This window comes from Cyprinus carpio, chromosome B15 (assembly GCF_018340385.1).
Source record: "Cyprinus carpio isolate SPL01 chromosome B15, ASM1834038v1, whole genome shotgun sequence".
Classification (NCBI taxonomy): Eukaryota; Metazoa; Chordata; class Actinopteri; order Cypriniformes; family Cyprinidae; genus Cyprinus; species Cyprinus carpio.
Genome location: NC_056611.1, coordinates 14,947,426 through 14,961,246, shown reverse-complemented (window position 1 = coordinate 14,961,246; position 13,821 = coordinate 14,947,426). Strand labels below are relative to the sequence as shown.

Genomic DNA, 13,821 nt, shown 5'->3' with positions numbered 1-13,821 from the left:
TAGCAAGCCAACAATGGAACCATAATACAGCACAATATGCAAAATAAATTCAACAAGTATCAACACAAATAAATTAGATGTTACCTACTTACCTTGGCTCAAAAATTAATCTTATTATTCCTGGTCATTTATAAAAAATAAAAGCAAAAATCAAAGTTTTAAAATGCAGAGCTAAAAATATAAAAGGTAACAATTTATGTAAAATAAAATAAAATAAAAAACAGACAGTGCTACATGGAGAACAAAAAAAAAAAAGTACAAATATGTATTAGACACCTGAGATCATGTAAAAACCTAAAAAAATGATTAAAAAACATCAGCCTTTAAACTTTGCATATAAGTTAATAAAAACATTGATCTTATGGAAAATGTTTAATCTATTGAGGTTAAACGGGTTGTGTATTCTTAGTCTCTGATAAGAACTGCATTTGATAGGTATGGGATTACACCACATCCATTCCTAAACCTCTAGCCACTGCAGCCAGAGCTCTAACAGCCCCTGATGGCCCACCAGGTTGGGCCACTTCTTCTGGATCCCCACTGACCTCAGTCACAGTGTTCAACACACAATACACAGATGTTTCATCTCCTTTTAATCCACTGCTGTCAGTTCCCTCCAGGAGCTCAGAGGTTGAGGAAGACGAGGAAGGAGAGGAAGGTGAGGAAGAGTGCTGGGGAGTGCTACTGCCACTGTCGGGATGCAGCATGGGTTCCTTGGAGTGACTGGTTGATCCAGAGCCCTTGCGAGGGGTGCGCTTTACAGCCATGTTTTTGATCAACTCTTCCGTAACCTCTACGGTCTCAAAACGCACCATGTTGAGCCGCAGATACCCATCCTCATCCTTCTTGTACCTGTTCAACAAGCAATTTTTAGTATGTGAAGGCAAATTAATAGCTCAGAAGCAACTAATTACATTTTATGATACTATTAATTGCAAACCTAAAACGGGAATGTCCAGATGGCCATTTGAGTTGATGCTTCTTTCGAAGGTGGAGGGTGAGTGTGTAACACCAAGAGAAGGTCTTGTCACAAAGGTGACATTTATACCTTGGAACCATGTTGTCCTGTTGCAGACAGTTTTCATACATGTTGTTTTATGACATTACTAGTAATTACTTAGTAATTACTCAAAAGAAACTGTTTTAAGTTTTATTATAACTCCAACTAACTGTCAGTGTAACATTTCTAGTTTAATTTGATGTACTAAAATAACTAAAACTGTACAGATATTTACAAATAAAAATTAAACAAAAACATTAAACATTAAAATTTTAACTTAAAATACTAACTACAACAGTATCTCCATGATACTAAAAAAAACACCTTTACTATGTGTATATAAAACTACTAATATTTTTGTATGTGTAAAAGGCAGTTTACACAATTGAACACAGCAACACTAATGTGAAAAAAAACGTAAAATATATATTTTTTTAAATAATGTAAACATTATATATATATATATATATATATATATATATATATATATATATATTGCAAAGCGTATTATTAAAGGAAATTAGTCAGTAAAAAAGCTTTTGAATTGAGCTGTACAAGTGCATAAACTTGAAATTATTATTAAAAAAAAAAAAACTATTTTGGTTTTGTGCTGCCAGCATGATTCAGTCTTAGCACAGACAAGATCAGTAAACAATTCTATCACACTAGTTTCATAGTTCGGTATAGATGTGTCAAAATTATTTAGACTCAAATGCTATGAGTACAGCTCAACTCAAAAACATTCCTTTAAATATGAATCATGGCTGAGGTTACTGCTCCCTCTGCTGGCTGACCTCATGTACTCGTTTATAGTGCTGGCTCATGGTGTGGGCCATGCGTGAAGAGTATCCACAGCCCTCTACAGTGCAGTGGTATGCTGCTCCCTCATTGTGAGTTTCCATGTGTCTCCGCAGATCATGCTGGTTCTTGAAGCTAAAGGTAAGGAGATAAACCATAAAATGTAAGCAATATATTCTTCAGTACTTTATTGAGTGTATGTGGACAGTGCGTAAACTCTCGGCAGCCACCTGCTCTCACAGAAGTCACACGGGAAGGGCCTCTCATCGCAGTGACGGAATTTGATATGGATCTTCAAGGTGGAAAGGGACGTGCATGTCATGTCACAGAGAGGACATTTTATATGATTCACTGCAAAAAAAGAAAGAAGAAACTGAGATAGCTTTATAGATGTAAAAGACACTTAATATTCAGTAACATTATGAATTTGAATGCACTGACACTACTGAATAAGAACAAAAGTAAACTGAGCTTAATAAAGACACTAATAATACTGTTATTTTCAATCTGGTTCATAAAGCAATATTGTTTTTTTTGTTTTTTTTACTTGTCTATCTTCAGTTTTTTCAATAATTGCTGAGGAAGTTCAGCAGTTTCTGGTTTGTTTGATTTGCTGTTCGTCCGTTTTTTCTTTCTGACTGTATTTAACAAAACTTTAAAACCATAAATAAAATAATAAAAAAGTATACTGTTATTAGCGTTTTATTACTGCACTGCTTTGAAACAATCTGTACTGAATAAAGCAGTATATAAATAAATATGACTTAACATGGCATAAAGCATCTATAAAAGAACAATACCCTTTTTCATAAGATGTCTTTCTTTTAAAAAGCATCCTAAATTTAGGGATGCATCACATTCTGGCTAATATCATAATCTGATAATGATTTTCATGCTATGGCTAATATTAAAATTCCATAGTACTATTTGGCCTAAATAAATAAAGAACATAGAATATATATTTTATATTTCTACAAATGAATTTAGAGAATTATAGCATTATAATGTACAATGTAAATTATATTATAATGTAAATGTAAGACTCACATGCATAATTTCATATCCAATAAATTAAATTTCCAATATCAGCCAGTAAGTGATATGGTATTGATATACTGTGTATCCCAATCTCAAAACTCACCATGCTGACGAACATGGTCTCTCAGCAGCCTCTCGTTGGTGAATGCTTTGTCACAATGTCCACATGTTAGAGAATCTGCAATAAAACATATCTATGGAACATCTACAGACTTAAGAGACAGTTCATGGATATTCTTAAACATCGGTGTTGCTGTATTGTCAGCGAGCGAGTGAAGAGAAACTATTTGAAATAAACTGACCTTCTGGTTCTGCTTGTCTCTGGATATGGTCAAAGAACTTAGTATTGCTGGAGAACATACAGCCGCAGGTGGGGCAAGCGACCAGCCGCTCCTGTGTATGACTGCGCAGATGCTCACGTAGACGGTACTTGATTTTAAAGAAAGCATCACAGCCTGCAAAAATAGCAAAAGCGTTTCACATAGGAGCAGTGTAAAAACTGGTGAAACATCCCTGTTTTGCAGAAAGCACTTACCTGACCAGCTGCAGAAGAGAGCCTGCTGTCGATCAGGAAGCGGCTGGAGCTCAGTGCAGTGTGTGTGCATGTCAACATGACGGTAGAACCACTCAGGGTTATTAAAGGAACTCTGATAAAGCATAAAAAAACAAAACAAAAAAGCTCATTATATAATGTCTAATTTAAAGGAATCTCTCAACCAAAAATGAAAATGAAAATTTATTTTAAGATGTAGATGAGTTTGCTTCTTCATCTGAACAGATTTGGAGAAATTTAGTATTACATCACTTGCTCACAAAATGGATCCTTTGCAGTGAAAGGGTGCCGTCAAAATCCAAAGTCCATCCTCTGTTGTTCTTTTAAACCGATATATTTGTTTAGAACTGTTTTTGCTTGTAAACAGTGCTTAATCTGTGGATACTTCTTGAATGGATTTCAGACAAGACCGACTTTTTCACTCAAGAAATCAATATTATGGATGATTACTTGTGGACTATTGTGATGTTTTAATCAGCTGTTTGGACTCTCATTCTGACGGCACCCATTCACTGCAGAGGATCCATTGGTGAGCAAGTCATGTAACGCTACATTTCTCCAAATCTGTTCCTATGTTAAAACAAACTCACCTATAGCTTGAACAGCCTGAGTGCAAGTACTAAGTACATTTTCAGCAAACTGTCACTTTTTGGGTCAAAGATAAACAGAAGTCATCATGCTACAATACTAACATCACAGTGCTGCCACTGACAGACGAACCCCTCAGAGACATCTGGGACTAGACTGCTGCTGTGAAGATCCTGAGTGCAACTAGGGAGTTCAGGGTGGGATTCAAGAAGCTGAGTCCCAATGTATTTCAGCTTGCTGTGGAAGATGTGGAAATGGGCATGAGCGATCAGCTCGCTCTGGCTTCCCATCGCCAGGAACTCACAGCCCCTCCAAAGACACGGATAATCCTCTATAACAGACATCAAACACAACCATCTTAATATATGTTGCCACAGACAGTGCATTAAAGATCTGCCTTATTCATCTACTTATGCATGCATTATAATATCCTACCCAGCTCCTCCATGGCATCTCCATCCCCAAGATGCTCCTTCAGATGTAGAGACATATGATCACTCAACTCCTCCGAGCTTTGACTCTTGAAAGTGCATGATGCCCACTCGCATGCCACCACTATTTTAGAGACATTTTTTCTTTTTGCCATCTCAACCTTTAAGAAAGAATATAACTACATAAGACTTCTAAATACAGAGGATATTGCATTTGGCAATGACATACCTCTAAACGTGGCTTTAAAACAGCTATAAGACGTCAGGTCGTGCGATGTAAACAAACATTTATGAACTCATAATCTCAACAAGGTTGAGTGCTGGTTGTTTACTTCGCCAAACACAAGCTAACAAATCTCCAAACAATACCCTGATACTGCCATATTAATTATGAATGATTAAATTCACTTACTCTCTGATGTTAAAAAGTCAGCATCTTTGAGGATCACTTGCTAGTTCGGTCGAGGTTTAGAAGCGCGCGCACACATTCAGCCATTACTGTAAAGGAAAATGTATATAGTCTTAAAATATACTGAGCAACTGGACTCTGTTCTGTGAAACAGCTTCACTGTTTGGGAAATTAAATTACTTTAAACTTAATGTACGCTGAGGGGATGAGGTGACAGACAGTAACGCGGGTAATTTGTTTGTTTGAGAGGACGCAGAAGGTCGTGACGTGTGTTTCCGTGTCACTGACAAAATAAAAGCCTGTCTGAAACTTTCTGCTGACATGGGAAATTTTAGATAGGGGAAAGTAAATATAGTTTTACAACTGTGTGGAAGTGAAGTTAACAATATATTTGAATGCCTAGGGGAGAGAACAAGAAGAAACATATATTATACAGTTATTAGGCAGCTCGTAAACACAAAATAAAATGAGCTACTTTTGTTATTGGTATTATGTTAACATGAATATAATCAATATTTATATTTTTAATGGTTTTATTTAAGCCTGTGTTTTAAAATAGAAATACAAGTCAAGGAAATGCACTCAAAATAGCAGCACTCGCAATAACCACTGGAGGGCACGTGAGGACATGTTTTCATTTCAAATATTCAAAAAAATGGATGATAAGGGTAGGCTATTCATTATAATCTTTATTCAGATATGATGAGAAGTAGCTGGATTTAAGAATGTTAAGTTGTTATGCTGTTCTCTGACTTTAGAGCTGTGATGTTATTATGTTTCAGTGAGCTATACATGAACAGTTTCATTTATGCTTTTCACATTTCACCTAGGAAGCTAGCCTACATTGTCCCATATTGTTCATTTTCACTATACCACACCCAAACAGCATTCGTGCAGTAACTTAAATTAGCCAGCACTATGCAGAGCCTTATACTTGAATTATTTATTGAATTTTGTGAGGACGACTGAGTCGCTGCTCGGAGTCCACTGCATCTACAATGTTTTCTCTCTGACATTGGAGGCCAGCAGTACCACCATCCTGAATTGTGTTTAAGGTGTAAGATGCTTCTAGTTTTATTAATAGCATTACATAAATGGGTTTATTTTGTCTCCTTAAAAAATCTTGTGGATCAGTTTTTCTCTATTATGCTTAATTCATATCTAAAAGTAGGCTCTCAATTCAAATAACCCTTTTTTTCAGAACTAAAATAAACCATAAAAAATTTAACACAAATCTAATATATATTTCCTGTTCTATTCATTTTCTATTAAGAGCTTGGAGCCAACATCAGCCTTGATGTCATATCATTCAGTGTAAGAGTGCACAAATGCACACTGTTTCCATGTTCAATGGGGACTTTCCATAGACATAATGATTTTTATACTGTACAAACTGTATATTCTAATATATTTTATTCCTAACAAACACAAACTTCACTGAAAACTTGATGCATTTTTACAAAAATATCAGGTTTTGCTATCCTTGTGGGGACATTTTTTTCCCACAGCATACCTTAACCACACACACATAGATAGATATAGATGGATGGATGGATGGATGGATGGATGGATGGATAGATAGATAGATAGATAGATAGATAGATAGATAGATAGATAGATAGATAGATAGATAGATAGATAGATAGATAGATAGATAGATAGATATGGTTTGATTTTTCTGTTCTATCAAAAGATGTGTTGATGACTTGAGAATGGTAAACCTCAAGGGTTCAAAGTAACAAACCAAATCGCCAGTGTATTGCTTTAATGATTTTAATCAATTTAATTTCATTCAATGCAAGCTCACAACACAAGCACATCACACTTAGAATTACCAGTTGGGCATCTGATGGCCCTATGTTGCTCAATATACAGGCACTACTGTTATGGAAAGCATAGCTTGAGGATAGCACCTAGAATGGTGTGCACAGCACGTGTAGGACAACCCAGGAGGAGCTCGGGGCCAAGAGGCTGTAGATTTTCACTGAGAGGGCTCTCACCGCTCCAGACCAGATCGGGTCAGAATGATGATTAACATACAGATGACTATGAAGGGCATACTTCTGTCTGTCAATCACATGGACCTCAGCTGTATGCTTAGCAGCATTCTTCCCAGTTCAATCATCCGTTTTACAGCATACGCAAGGAATGCAGGCAGTTTTAGGTTTACATCAGCAAATTCTCTTATTACATAGCAAGATGCATATGAGAGCACATTTGAACGTTGCTTTAGCAGAGCAAGCTAAGCGTAAATAGGTCTTCATAGCAAAATGCTCTACACTACAAGGTAACAATAACACTTTAAGAGAGACCATGCCTCAATTTGTTTAAAAATGTCTGGCACTGGTGTCGAAAGGACTGAAATACTCAAAAAGTAAAGCTGGATTTGTTAAACATGGGGCTCTTGTGCACTCGTAAGGCTCCTAACTGCTAATTTCAGGTGTCACACAATTTTTAAACATGCAGTTTGAGATGTTAATACATTCTTGTGTTTGTTGTTGATTGTTTGTGAGGAATACAACATTGTTATAATCCAACGGTGTGGTGAAAAATATTATCTTAAGTGTTTGAGCAATGCTATTGGTGCATCTAATTAGAGTGGTCCATATACTTTAAATGAAGTCCATATCACATTAGATTGCTTGAAAGAAAAGACCATTATTGTTTGCAGTAAATATCTTTCAATGCAAGATAAAGCAAAAACCTTATCTTATATAATAAGGCATATTGCCATTTGCTCAGAGGCAGCATGCAACAAGGATTCATGAATCATCTTTGCCACAGAGAAAGCTATTGGTGTATATGGAAAGGGAGCAGAAGCAGGGCAAAAGCAAAGATAGATTCATTATAGACTGGGCCGTGGCCACACAGTCAAGACAAATCAAGCAGACAAGCCTTGATCCACTACAATACGTAGGTAACGACACCATCAGAGTCGGGCCACTAGAGTAAGGTCATGAACAAGGGGATGAGAGTCCTCTATTCCGTATTATAGCCTCCTCCACCCCCCCAAACACAAAAGTGCACTTAATCTTTTGCCTCGGCTAGTCTGTTGATCATTTCTTTGCTTTTCTTGGTAACCCCTCCCTCTGGCTTTGGCTCCTGGTTGCTCGCTGAGGTTTTCTTCTTGGCAGCTTGACTCCCAGCGACTGGCTTCTCCTTTGCTTTTTTCACTGTTTTGCTATGGCTTGTTGTCTTTTTTGGCTTGGAAAGTGATATATTATGCCTCTCCGCCTACAGGAACAAAAATTGGGACATTTGGTGCATTATTCCAAACTGCAAAACAACACACATGAATAAATGTCTATTATATATTTAAATGTATATATATATATATATATATATATATATATATATATATATATATATATATATATATATATATATATATATATTATATAATATTATACATTTAACTGTTCCTGTTTTATTTAAAGACTTTTATTCTGCAAGGACACATTAAATTGATCAAAGGTGACTTTTTTATAATTTTAGGAAAGATTTCTATTTCGAAGAAATGCTGCTCTTTTGAACTTTCTATTTATCAAATAATCCTGAAAAAATATATCATGGAAAAAAATATATCATTAGAATGATTTCCGAAGGATTGGCTGCTGAAAATTCAGCTTTGCCATCACAGGAATAAATTGCATTTTAAATAGAAAACAATTACTTTGAATAATAGTAATATTTTACAATAGGTTGCTTATTTTTGATCAAACAAATGCAACCTTAGTCAATGATGTCAATAAAATAATTCTGAAAATGTGAATCATGTTTTAATTAGTACTGTGGCATCCAAGTTAGTATCTCATGACAGAAATACGCGTTAGGATGTGATTTTTGGGCCTTATTCAATGTGCTAAATGCAGATGATGTGTTTAAAACAAAAAGTGATTTGTTCTGCATACTCAAAAAAAAAGAGATGGACATTTAGTTTTCGATGACAGCTTGGATCTAAGCCAAGCCCTTTAAAGCAAGCTATCAAAATGTGTCACAAAGGTTTATATATAACATATATAATTTGTGACTACCTTTACTTTACAATTATAGAAGATTTCAGCTATTTTGCAAGGTTTCCATATTTTATCAATGCTTCAATCAAATGCCTTGCACAATAGCATGATCGCAGTGATCAGTGTCAGCTTAGTTTTGATACTAATGGAGTGCAGCCCTTTTAGTATCTTTTGGCACTCAACCACTGAAGCCAGTAACCTTGCGGAAATAATTTGTATTCAGTTACAGTGGAAGCCAAACAGAGCCCCTCTTGATAGTGAAGATACTATTGTTTCATGCAAAAAAAAATAGCATAGTGTTCAGCAAATCCTCATTGTGAAGAGGATTTAATCAGATTCTGTCCAACTGAGGATCTCCGTGATGGTGCAGCTGTATGGTGAAATACTCTAGATCCATGCTGTCCAAAAGAATAACTGAACACACCTGACTACAGAACAGAGCTGCTGTCACTGTCAGAACAGTCCTATGAGAGTGAGAGAGGGAGGAGCTACATCAACACATCACTTGCACATCAACACTAGAAAACTGTCCTTGTTTCAACATATTTGCTTTTACATTGAAAGGAGTGATTTAACCACAAATTTTAATTCTATTATTTATTCAACCCCATTCCAAGCCCGTATTTCTTCTTCTGTGGAAGACAAATAAAGAAATTCTGAAGAATTTACCATTCACAACAGAAACCTTAATCTAGAAATCTTAATTCTTTACTTAATTTTTGAAATGTTCTAATTAAAGAGATTTCTGTAAAAAAAAAAAAAAGCTTCTGATGTCTGCTCCATGAATAAAATCGTTCTTTAAAAGAAATACTTCACCAAAAATTGAACATTTACTCACTCATAGACCATCCATGATTAATACCTGTTTTTTTTTTTAATTGGAACAGATTTGGAGAAATTTGTAAGTTCCTTATAAATGCACAGCTTTTCACTTCACAAGACATTGATGGACTGGAGTGCTGTGAATAACTTGTGGATTATTGTGGTGTTTTTATCAGATGTTTGGACGCTCATTCTGACGGCACCCATTCACTGCAGAGGATCCATTGGTGAGCAAGTGATGTCATGCTAAATTTTTTTAATCTGTTCTGATGAAGAAACAAACATCTTGGAGGTTTGTACTCGCCTGAGGACGAGTACATTTTTAGCAAATTTTTTTATTAATTTTTTTTTAACTGCATGGCAAATAGCAACCAAAACAATTCTTCAAAACGTCTTCTAAGAAAATAAGTCATGCAGTCAGTGTTGTTATTAAGTTAAACTATTAAAAACAGTTTTCATTAACTAACAAAATAAAAGAAAAATTTCTGACAAATTTCAACAGAAATAAATGAGAAATTCTGTTTCGGCAACTAACTGAAATAAATACATTTAGATTGAAGTACTAAAATTACTAAAACTAAAATCGAAACAAAAAATAACTACATAGAAATATTAATAATAATGACAAGCACATAAAATTTGACTAAAACATGAAAACTAACTAAAATAATACTAAAATAACACTGCATGGAATGTAATTTTATATAGTTTTATAGTCTTTTTATAGTTTTATTTTATTTTTCCTATATAGTTAACTCTCTCTTTCTCTCTCTCTCTCTCTCTCTCTCTCTATATATATATATATATTATATATATAAACACAAAAACTAATAAAAATGACAAGCACATAAAATTACTTAGACTAAAACCTGTAAACATGAAATAATAACTATAATCGTTTACAAATAAAAATAACACTGCATGGAATGAACTTTCCCTTTAAGACAGAACTGCTAGACTGCACCATTAGACTGACAGATGTTGGAGCCCTATATTAATATAATATTTCAGAAAAAATCATACTCTTGCATTACAATTTCATGACTCACAGTGTAATTAAGTTTCTAATGATTACCCTCATATCTGAAATTATTAATTTCATCATTTTGGTAATAAAACAGGGCAATATCTGTCATAAACTGGTGACCTGAGAAAGCATCCTACCTTGCTGGACTCTTTGCTTGGTTCACTGTACAGGCTTCGTATCCGACGGCGGTCCAGCAGCTTGTTATCTGTGGCCTGAGGTTTGCCCTGCTCTCCTTTAAAGGTGGCACTGTAACTGGTCTCCAGGCTGGTCTTCTCCTCAACTAGGACTTTGTACTGAGATTTTGCTTTGATGGGTTTCACTGGTTTGACATCTCTGTAAGCCTTAAACTCCGTCCTAGAGAAACAAAGAGATTTTGTAAATTAATCTTAGGCTTAAATAATTATAATCAAAAATGGTTTGTGGTTCATTGAAGACCAAAACCTGTGGGGGAGTCGTGGACTAACTGACATATATAAATACACAGAAACAAATGTTCAACATCTAATACTGAGGCTCTGACCTATTTAAATAGAGTGAAATCAATATTCAGCATAATTACTCAACCAAAACAGATGCCTTGTAAAGAAATCAGGGCAAACTAATTGGGACATTGAGGTGCATCTGTTGTATTACAGCTTTATGCAGAGTGAGTGTGCACAAAATATGAATACTCAAGAATGACTCAGCATATTTTGGGGTAGACACCCACAGAGAGGAAATTTTCAAAGACTGGATCTAAATCTTTTCCTCTATCTTGTGCTTAGATAAGGTTCATCGATCTTTTGATTCAGAGGCTACATTAGCTGCAGTGATCTGATACACTGAACCATAGTTTAATGTCAAAATAGAAAAGTACCCATGATCAGATTGGTGGATAATCAATGAGGGGTTTTATGGCCAGCTCTAAATTTGGTTCCCCCAAATCTAGAATATACAGAATTAAAGCCCCAAAAAGGGAGCTGATTTTGGGTACAATGATCAGTTTTATAATTTCATGGTAATTAGGAAATATTTGTCTGCTAATATTTATGAGTTTTAAGAACCAATGACACAGCTGAAATGAGCATATACTGACTTTTTAAATGGGGATGTAGAAAACAGGATTACAAATAAAGTTGCTGATAAAATAATGCAGAGACATAATGCAATTAAATGAACGCAAAAGAATGATGCACACAAAACTCCTGAAATGAAAAGAATGGCTGTTTTATATGATGTTTACTTAAAGTTAATGTAAAATTGATTATTTAATCAATAGACAAGGGCATTGTTGGCAGATATATGTATATGGTATCCTATGTTCTTTTTGCAACATACATAAATAGATATATACATAAATTAATAAATAAATAAATAACACTTCTCAGAATGTTGGAGGGAGTTTTTGTGACAAACTAAAGAAAACATATAGGCCTATATAGTATTTTATTAGTTTTATTTTCATATCCATAAAATAAGCTTACCAGGATGTTCTGGGAACCAGAAATTGTTAGCTGGGAATCAGACAATCCCAATAATCTCAAAACAGCTAGATATTGACCAATTCATATTTTCATTCTAATATCTGTTTCTCAAAAATGGCAAGAATTGTATGTCACGAAAAAGGAATAAGAGCAGGATTACAAGTTATTAACTGCATAAAAATGAAGCAGATTTGTAATATATTTAGCCTATACCTATATGAGCTTCCAGATGTGACTTCCTCTTTAATCTGCCTGTTGAGAGCATCTGCAGCCGCCCTTGGCTTTCCCTCCACTGCAACATCTTGCTCCATTTTGATCCCCTCTGACACATGCTCTTTTTTGTCTACCTTCTTTCTCCTTTCTTTACTCTCTTTTTCGTGCTGTTTTTCTTCAATCTCACATTTTTCCACACCGGTTTCAACCTCAGCAGCGGCCTGCTCCTGTTTGGAGAGCTTGCTCTCAGCCTTACAGGGTGCAGCAGGAGTGGGTTTGGGAATCCACGGATGATCTCTTTTCGGAATGGGCCACGGTTTATAATCTTTCTGGTACTGAGTCACGTTGTTGAAAGGGGCCTTTGACGGCTGGTACTCGTCTCTGGGTTTGCAGCTTCGTTCCGGACGCACACTCCAGGCTTTGAAATCCTCGCGCATCACAGAAGCGCCTGACCCGTCCTGGGATGATGATGCTGCGGCATCAGCGGCGGCGTGAGTCGCTCTGGTCGACGCCTCCTGGTGAGCGCTATGGGCAGGCTGGGATTCTGTGATAACCGGCTTCTGTGATAATAATGGCTTGGGCTGAGGGTGCAGATGTTGCACCTCGGCCACATCTGAATACTTCGTGTAAACCAAAGGCACTGCAATGTCACCTTTGTCCAGCTCACTCCAGAAGCGGTTGATGCAGCAAGCCCTGGTGATACAGGGCCATGCCATGATCGATAACGACGAGGCGAAGGCTTGAATAAAGAGAAACGAATAAGAAATGAGGACCACAACGCATAAAATCTTCTTTTTTTTTTTTTTTTTTTTTTTTTTAATCAAAACAGCGACGCTCTTTCCTTTAAATGTCCCTTCTGATGAAAGAAACCCTTCCCGGGTGTTGAAATTCCCTGTATCTTGGCGTACGCGCTTGCGCACCTCCCTCAGCAGAGTAATTTCGATGTGGTTGTTTTCTCTCAGTTATAAATGTAAATTAAAGATTTCTTTGTAGAAAAGACACCTTCATTGGCAGCTGTATGACTAGACACCGCGCCGGAAAACGCCCGTGGTCCGCGGAGTGAACTATCACCTGCAGCCGTCAGTGTCTGGGCAGCATCGGGTGGAGACGCCGCGCGTTTAACCATTTCAAGACTGACACACATCCACCCACTGCTTCATCATTTCTGCCTGCAAACGCTAGGCTACAAGATTCTGGGACTTGTTGATCTGAAAACCGGCTCATTACATAGGCTACATTTATTACATTTAAGGGTCTAAAAGAGTTGTTGGTGTATTTTACAGAGCTGTCAACTAGGCCTATAAAACATGGCATAATACAGATACAACTGCCATATTTAAGTCTATTATTGATGTATTATTGAGATGTCTTATAAAATTATGAGTACATGCATGCCAATAGGACAATAGTACTGAATGATTATTACTAAATTTAATTTAATAAATTATTATTAAAAATATTAT

The 13,821-nt window shown here is 36.0% G+C and overlaps 2 protein-coding genes across 3 annotated transcripts; both read right to left on the bottom strand.

The window, feature by feature from the left end:
- Positions 1-340: 340 nt before the first annotated feature.
- LOC109078191 (histone H4 transcription factor-like) lies at positions 341-5,114 on the bottom strand. Of its 2 annotated transcripts, XM_042739399.1 has the most exons (11): positions 4,998-5,093; positions 4,823-4,906; positions 4,413-4,569; positions 4,082-4,308; positions 3,372-3,483; positions 3,139-3,291; positions 2,940-3,014; positions 2,029-2,149; positions 1,795-1,933; positions 941-1,065; positions 341-852 (listed from the first exon to the last, which is right to left on the bottom strand). In XM_042739399.1, exons 3-11 carry the CDS (start codon positions 4,561-4,563, stop codon positions 444-446), a joined length of 1,512 nt encoding a protein of 503 aa, XP_042595333.1. In that variant the 5' UTR covers positions 4,564-4,569; positions 4,823-4,906; positions 4,998-5,093; the 3' UTR covers positions 341-443. The 2 variants fall into 2 exon arrangements, with proteins under 2 accessions (XP_042595333.1, XP_042595332.1); XM_042739398.1 differs by having other exon boundaries at positions 4,823-5,114.
- Positions 5,115-6,574: 1,460 nt separating this feature from the next.
- On the bottom strand, positions 6,575-13,632 carry map6b (microtubule-associated protein 6b). Its single transcript, XM_019093496.2, has 3 exons — positions 12,359-13,632; positions 10,820-11,036; positions 6,575-8,051 (listed from the first exon to the last, which is right to left on the bottom strand). Exons 1-3 carry the CDS (start codon positions 13,072-13,074, stop codon positions 7,845-7,847), a joined length of 1,140 nt encoding a protein of 379 aa, XP_018949041.1. The 5' UTR covers positions 13,075-13,632; the 3' UTR covers positions 6,575-7,844.
- Between the last annotated feature and the right edge of the window lie 189 nt (positions 13,633-13,821).

Coding starts and splice junctions, on each gene's coding strand:
- map6b (XM_019093496.2), bottom strand. CDS start 13,074: ATGGCATGGCCCTGTATCACCAGGGCTTGCTGCATCAACCGCTTCTGG. Junction 11,037..12,358: donor ACATCTGGAAGCTCATATAG/GTATAGGCTAAA, acceptor TTGTTTCTCTAG/GACGGAGTTTAAGGCTTACA. Junction 8,052..10,819: donor CAAGCAAAGAGTCCAGCAAG/GTAGGATGCTTT, acceptor TTGTTCCTGTAG/GCGGAGAGGCATAATATATC.
- LOC109078191 (XM_042739398.1), bottom strand. CDS start 4,563: ATGGCAAAAAGAAAAAATGTCTCTAAAATAGTGGTGGCATGCGAGTGG. Junction 4,309..4,412: donor AGATGCCATGGAGGAGCTGG/GTAGGATATTAT, acceptor TGTCTGTTATAG/AGGATTATCCGTGTCTTTGG. Junction 3,292..3,371: donor TCTCTTCTGCAGCTGGTCAG/GTAAGTGCTTTC, acceptor CTATTTTTGCAG/GCTGTGATGCTTTCTTTAAA.